The following is a 7,935-nucleotide window of genomic DNA, read 5'->3' as shown; positions in this document are numbered from 1 at the left end:
CCCCAAAGCCTGTGCTAATAACCACCTGAAACCATTTTATTGTGTTAAAAGGAAAAACAAATGGAGACTAACCTTGAAAAATTCCCTGAGCAGATAAAACCAATTTAGTCATACAAACAAAGCTTAATTTAGCTTATTTTTCAGGACTAACTTGATCTGGGTCATTTCTTGCTTATGCCTCTGGAAATCATAAGCAAAACTTAAATTGTTTCCCAAAATTGATATGAGGTAATCACTAACCAATTCCCTATCATTTAAGAAAATTCAAATATTATAACCAACCACTGTGAAGAATAAACAGGCACTGCCTTCCCACTATATAAGCTGCTTTATAACAATATACCCCTGAGCCTCATTCCATGTTTGGTTTGAGTGCTCTGTGTTCACAAACTGTCTTTTTGGCATGCACAGAATAAACTTTTACTAATTATTACTCCAGTGATTCATTGGTTTTACTTCTGTTATTTCCGAACTTTTGACAAGTGACTGAGGACTGGCTTTTCAAAAAATTATTTTCATAGAAGATAAAGAATGGACTGGAAATAGAACAGGAGCTATCAGAGTGATCCACACACTAAGTGTAGGTATTCTTTCATGAAATTTTATATATATTCTAAATATACACTTGGTAGAGATGTAAAAAAATTTTTTTACTAGGAATGAGGGTTAAGAAAATGAAAGTTGGTGCTCTGGACTATGAAATGTTAGATAATTTCAAACGAACAGGACCTCCCCTAATACTGCTGCTCAGCCTCTTCCGTGCAGAAAATGAATCTTTTAGAACAAAATGTTTCTGAAGTCTGGCTGGCTGGTGAAGAGACTCCATTGAAAGGTTTGCTTCTTCTCTGACCCTCCCCAGCTAGAATCTAGTTTGTGCTAGAGAATCATTCTCTACAAGGGATGCTGCTGACCAGATGCTCAGAGCTGACAGAGAGGGAGCTCTCCCAGCCAGCATTTAACCAAGGACCCAGGGGCCAAGTTGAGGACCCTCAGGAATGAGGACTGAGGCGGGGGCATCCTCCCAGAAGGTCCAGACAATCCAGCTCCACACCTGATGACAGCTCTGGGAGACTCCTAGCAGAGCTGTCAGGCTGTGAGCCTCCCTCAATTTTGCCCTGGGGATCTCAGAGCAGTGAGAGCATTGCCTGAAAGGGGACATACTCAGGTCACAAGAGGGAGGAGTCTCAGGCCCTGCTAGGAGTCAAGGTGAAGATCTTGAAGGAGCATTGGAGGAACCTCCCAAACCAGAAGAGAGGGGTCCCACCTTTACCCTGTCCCTGCAGTCAGCTCCCATTGGCCCCAAGTCAGAGGGATGTGGAAGCCCCTGACTTCCTTCTGGGGAAGCAAGGAATGCAGGTCTCAGGGAAGTGAGGCTTGGATAGAGGGATGTGTCTTCAGATCAGCAGAGAAAGGAGTCCCAGTACCTGCCAGGAGTCAAGACAAGGACGCTGAGGAAGGACAGAAGGGACCTTCAACCTCAGAACAGTAGTTAGCCCTACTCTGCCCCTGCTATAAGAGTAGGGAGGCCCCAACAAGCTGTAGCCTGATATGGTGGCCTCTGGCTTCTGCTGGGGGAGATGGTCTCAAGGAGGGAAAGGCATTGATCTGAAGGGGCTGGACTCAGGTAAGCAGAAGAGAGGGTCCATGAACTGTCAGTATTCAAGGTGAGGACACTGAGGGAGGACTGAGGGGACACCGGACTCTAATCAGAGGGGGCCCTTGGAGGCCCTGGGGCAGGATGACAACAAGTAGCATTTCCTGACATCCGGGTCTCAGAGCGACTGGGGACCTGGTATAATGGGTGGGGCCTCTGGTGGGTAGAGAGTAGGGCCCAGAACCTGCTAAGAGTCAAGGTGAGGACCCTAAGGGAAGACTGGGGGCACCCTGGACTCCAATCAGAGGGGATTTCACACATCCCTGTCCCTTCAGGTGGCCCTGGGAGGCCCTGGGGTTGGATGAGCACCCTAGGCCTATCCTGACTTCCTGACATCCAAGTCTCAGAGAGACTGGGGACCTGGGGTAAGGGGCAGGGCCTCAGGCGGGCAAAGGGGGGATCCCATGTCCTGCCGGGTGTCAAGGTGAGGACCCTGAGGGAGGACAGTGGGGACCCTGAACCCCAGAACAGAGTTGTCCCTGGAAGGCCATAGGTTGGGATGAGCACGTGCAGCAATTCCTGACATCCGGGTCTTAGAGAGGCTGGGGACCTGGGATAAGGGGCGGGGTCTCATGAGCACAGAGGGTAAAATGTCAGGTCCCTGGTGGACTAAAGTTAGGGCCCTTAGGCAGGACTGAGGGGACCCTGAGGGAGGACAAAAGGGACCCACCAGATCACCACCCTTGCAGGTGGCCGTGGGAGGCCCCGGGGCGGGATGAGCACAGTAAGCCTGTCCTGACGTCCTGAAGTCCAGGTCTCTGAGAGACTGGAGACCTGGTATAAGGAGCAGGGACTCACACTGGCAGATGGGACAATCCCAGGCTCTGCCCAGAGTCCAGCCTGCACGCGAGGAAGGAAGGATTGAGGACGTTAGACCCCAACACAGGGAGGGATACTTTGCCCTTCTGCAGGGGTCTTGGAGGCACCGGAGGACGGTCAGCAGATGAGATGTTTCCTGACCTCTGGCTCAGGGTCCTCAGGAGGTCAGGTGTTTGGTGTGAGGGGTGAGCCTTCAGGTCCGCAGAGGGTGGACTCCCAGGACCCCGAGGGAGGACTGAGCAGACCCCCAGCCCTGGTACAGTGGCCTCAACAGAAACCTGCCCCTGTGGTCAGCGCTGGGAGGCCAGGCAGGATGTGAGGAGGAGGTGAGGACCCAGCATCTCCTCATCCTAGGACCCTTGGGAGGCCCTGGGCAGGTGCAGCCACCTGTGGGGCCCCCTCCCTGCTTTCTGTTCAGATTCGGGGTCCTGATCTGAGTTTCCCCTCAGGCCTGCAAAGGGGAGGGTCCAGGCCCTTAAGGGGAACAGTGAGCACGACGAGTGAGCCCCGAGGGGACCACCCACCCCAGAACTCAGAACTGGGGGGACCTCACAGAGTCCGGCCCAATCCTCCTACCAGCACCGAGGCCCAGAGCTGTGCCACAGTCTACACAAGAGGTGTGCCCTCCATTCCTCTTACAGGGGCTCCAGGAACCAGGAGGCGAAGGCCCAGGTCTGAGGACCGTGTCCTCAGGGCACAGAGCAGAGGAGGCCCAGGCAGCGCCAGGAGTCAAGGGGAGGTGCGTGCCCTGAGTGTGTACCCAGGGGCTCCCCCTCCCAGAACAGAGGGGACCCCACAACACCCAAGTCACCCCACCACCCTGTCAGCGCCAGAACCTGGGGCCGTGCTGGCTGCACCCTGAGGAGCCCCCTCACTTCCTTCTTCAGGTTGGCAGGGGACAGGCCGCCCAGGAGGAGCGCCCCTGTGAGGCCCGAGGGCACCCCTGAAGACGAGACCTGTAAGTGGCCTTTGTCAGAGCTGCCCAGGGTGCCTTTCTCTGCCGAGGCCGCTCACACCCCCTCTCTCCCCCAGGTACGAGGTCCCCGCCTGTCACCCCTGCCCACCCCCAGTCGGCTTCCTGACGCCAGTCGTCATGCCTCGTGCTCCAAAGCGACGGCGCTACATGCTTGAGGAAGGCCATCAGGCTCAAAGTGTTCCCATGGCTGAGGAAGAGGATGATTCCTCTTCTTCCTCCACCTGCTCCTCCTTTTCCTTTAGCTGTCCTCTGATCTTGAGCTCCCCAGAGGAGCTTTTTGCTCTTTCTGACACCCTGAGTCCTTCACAGAGCCTTTCGAGTGCCTCCCCCTCCCCGTCCCCCACTGCTGTTGTCTCTACTCCATTGAGCCAATCCGACAATGGCTCCAGCAGCCAAAAAGAGGAGGGTCCGAGCACCTCGCAGGCCCTGCCAGATGCTGAGTCCTTTCCAAGAAATGTGATTAATGACAAGGTGGGTGATCTGATAGAGTTTCTGCTCCTCAAGTATCGCACCAAGGAGATGACCACAGAGACAGAAATGCTGAATATCATCACCGAAGACTACAAGGACCACTTCCCTGTGATCTTCAGTGAAGCCTCGGAGTGCATGCAGCTGGTCTTTGGTATTGATGTGAAGGAAGTGGACCCCAGCGACCATTCCTATGTCCTGGTCACCACCCTGGGCCTCACCTATGATGGGGTGCTGAGCGATGGGCAGAGCATGCCCAAGACTGGCCTTCTGATATTTATCCTGAGTATAATCTTTATGAAGGGCGACTGTGTCCCTGAGGAGGAGGTGTGGGAAGTGCTGAGTGCGACGGGGGTGTATGTCGGGAGGGAGCACTTTATCTATGGGGAGCCCAGGGAGCTGCTCACCAAAGTGTGGGTGCAGGAGGGCTACCTGGAGTACCAGCAGGTGCCTAACAGCAATCCTGCATGCTATGAATTTCTTTGGGGTCCCCGGGCCCACGCGGAGACCAGCAAGATGAGTTTCCTGGAGTTTTTGGCCAAGATCAATGGAAGTGACCCTAGATCCTTCCCTCTGTGGTATGAAGAGGCTTTGAGAGATCAGGAAGAGAGAGCCCAGTCTAGAATTGCCACCACAGATAATACTACTTCCATGGCTAGTGCAAGTTCTAGTGCCATGTCCAGCAGCTTGTTCAGCCCTGAGTGAAGTCTAAGGCAGATTCTTCACTTTGTGTTTTAAGAGGGCAGTCAACGATCTAAGTAGTAGAGGGCCAGACTTGGGATGAGGGAATCATAGTGAATAACATCTTTCTGTTTCTGTTCCATTGGGTGACTTAGAACTTTATAGAAATTTACCTTCTTTTATTTTTGGTATTTTAAAATGTTGTTGCTTAACTAGAAAGTCTGCTAGCCTCAGAATCTAAGTTTATGAATGACATTGGTCACACATTTATTGTTTCTTGTCCAGTTTAGGAGAAAGAGTTTTGCTATTTTGTAAAATGAATTGGGAAACCTTCCATTTTATTTGTAGTCTGTAACAAGATAAGATGGCATTAGAATAAGAATTTCCTTGGAAATGTGAAAAAGCTTAGTAAAATAGAGAAAAAAATTAAGTGGTTTATTTTATAATTCTCATCATTTTTAGTCTATTCTGTAAAATTAAGATATGTACTTGGATTTTCTTAGCTTATTCAAAAATGTAGAAGAAATTAAATAGTAATAAATGAAATCTCTGCTCACTGGCTCATTTATTCCACAGACCTTCATGGAGCCTCTGCTCTCTGGAAGGCCCTGTGTTAGTAGTGGGGACACTAGGAAAAGCAGGACACACCCACACCTAGAGTGATGGTCTAGGAGCAGCAGTCACATGAGGAAGATGTAGAGATGTCCCCTAAGTCCCACAGAACAAGGGAAAATGGGACAAGGCGGTGGGGCTCCAGGAGTGAGCACTCAAGTGTAAGTGCCCCAAACCAGGGCAGTTTGGGGCTTTGGGAAGCAGGGGTTCCTTCTGTGGGAGGTGATGATAATGAAGCTGGGTGGTGGCAGTGGCCAGACTCTCAGACGGTGTATCTTAGGAGTGAGAGAAAAACCTAGATAGAAAAACTGCTCTTGGAAGTTCCTTTTGGATAATGGATAAACCAGAGAGAAATCACTTCCTGGGGCAAGTAAGGAATTTGTCCTGTATTCTTGTCCCAGTGCAGTTGAACACAAGACATAGCTGTTTTATAAATATCATCTGCAAGGGTTTCCTGAGAAATAAGGATGAATATCTTTTGAATGATGCCCAGAAGTCACTGTGCAGGCACCATTTTCCCTGGCCTGGGAGAGCCAGTGATGACTCTGTTAGAAGGCATTTTAATTAGATTATCTTTAATGTAATTTGGCCAGTTCTGAGCCATGTATAGATTTGGGGGGGTGATTAATGAAAATAGCGATTTGGATGGAAGAGCAGCTGGGAGGTAGGGACAGAGTTGTTGGTCTTTGGCTCAAATTCTAGGAGCTTTGAGTTGCATCCAGCTGGGGAAGACTTCCCTACACCTAAATTTAAAAATATATCCTCTAAGAAGGAAAATTTACTGAGTTTTATTTACAAAGCAGCATGGTTGGCTGATTTTGGTATTACATGTCCTATTGCATTGAGTATTCTCTAAGATGTACTGGATAACAACAGCAACAACTTCTAGAGTAGAGGGTAGGAGTACCTGGGGTCAAATTAATAATAGAAATACAGTAGTCCCCTCTTATCTGCCAGGGATTATGTTCCAAGACACCTTGTGGGTGCCTGACACTGTGGAGAGTACTGAACTTTACATATACTACGTTTTTTTCCTATACTAATGGGTGAGTAGCATATATAGCGTGGATATTCTGAACAAAGGGATGATTCATGTCCTGGACAGGACGGAGTGGGACGGCATGATTTAAAACTTATGAATTGTTTATTTCTCAAATTTTGTATTTAATATTTTCAGACCCTGGTTGAGCTCAGGTAACTGAAACTGCAGAAAGCAAAATGGCAGATATGGGGCAACTACCATAACAGCTAATCATTAAAGATTGAACCAGGCACTGTGTGAGGTGCTTTACAAACATTACATACATTCCAGCAGTCCTACAAGTACAAGACAGGGCTCATCAAACCCACTTGCTTCACAGATGAAAAACCTGAGGCCATAGGGCTTGGTAATTTTCCCATGATTACATGGTTAATAAGTGACAGGGCAGGGACTGGATCCCTAGTCTAAATTCGTCTGGAGCCTGTGCTTTTCCCACTCAACCCCAGCCTGATACCAACCTTCTGACTCTAAATCATTTCTCTTCTCAGTACTCTATAAAGTCTCTCAGGTGACCAAAAGGACCCTATGCCCAAGGTACTAAAAGCAGTCCTAAAGAAGGAAGGTGACAAAATCAATCAAACAGGATTTGGGTATTTTTTGTGGGCTTTATTAACATAGGGTCCTCCTGCCTGAGTTCCAGTGTCCCCTGAGAGCTGAGGTGCCAGATGTCTGTCTAGTCCCAGCACCTTTCCACATGACAGCACTCATCCCCTGATCTTCCCCTATGTGCCCTCCAGTCCAACTCTGGAACCTGACTGACTTACCAGCTCATCACTGCTGCCTCTTCTGAAATCTGTGCCCATCCCCAATGAAACAGCCCATATCTCTTGCCCTCCCCCTGACATAAAGCATTTCCACTCCTGGCAGAAGCACCCAGGCTGTCTCAACCCACTGCCCACTTACAGTGTCCCTTTGGCATAAGTGTTCACATTGAACAGTGATGTTTAGACATCTGGCATTACTTCTGCCCCCCACCCAGGTATCTTCAACAAGCTTTCTAAATGAGTTTATAAGTAGAATCTAACTTGACAAGTAATCGACCAGTTCTTGGATATAACCCTGAAGTTAGAAACCACCCTGATATTTGCAGCAGGATTTTAATGGAGCATCTTATTTGAAACGGGCCATGAACACATGGCACATATTTATGAGCTTACCTAAGAGGTCAAAACCCAAAGCCTCCCTCAAGAATTAATATTGTTAAAATGGCCATACTACCCAAAGCAATCTACAGATTTAATGTGATTCTTATCAAATTACCCATGACATTTTTCGAAGAACTAAAACAAATATTCCTAAAATTTATATGGAACCATAAAAGACCCAGAATTGCCAAAGCAATCCTGAGGTAAGAGAACAAAGCAGGAGACATAAACCTCCCAGACTTCAGACAATACTACAAAGCTACAGTAATCAAAACAGCATGGTATTGGCACAAAAACAGACATACAGATCAATGGAAAAAAGAATAGAGAGCCCAGAAATAAACCCACACACCTACTGTCAATTAATTGTTGACAAAGGAGGCAAGAATATACAATGGGGAAAAGACAGTATCTTCAGCAAGTGGTGTTGGGAAAGTTGGACAGCTGCAGGTAAATAAATGAAGTTAGAATATACCCTCACACCATAAGCAAAAATAAACTCAAAGTAGCTTAAAGACTTGAATATAAGACATGACAC

General features: G+C 48.5%; 1 protein-coding gene across 1 annotated transcript; it reads left to right on the top strand.

Annotated features, from left to right (window-relative positions):
* Positions 1-3,566: 3,566 nt before the first annotated feature.
* Positions 3,567-4,622, top strand: LOC114906304 (melanoma-associated antigen 10-like). Its single transcript, XM_029241011.1, has one exon. It carries the CDS (start codon positions 3,567-3,569, stop codon positions 4,620-4,622), a length of 1,056 nt encoding a protein of 351 aa, XP_029096844.1.
* The last annotated feature ends 3,313 nt before the right edge of the window (positions 4,623-7,935 follow it).

This window comes from Monodon monoceros, unplaced genomic scaffold (assembly GCF_005190385.1).
Source record: "Monodon monoceros isolate NGI ecotype Baffin Bay Population unplaced genomic scaffold, NGI_Narwhal_1 Super_Scaffold_22, whole genome shotgun sequence".
Taxonomy (NCBI): Eukaryota; Metazoa; Chordata; class Mammalia; order Artiodactyla; family Monodontidae; genus Monodon; species Monodon monoceros.
The sequence above is the reverse complement of the archived record's forward strand: the minus strand, read 5'-3'. Positions and strand labels throughout refer to the sequence as shown.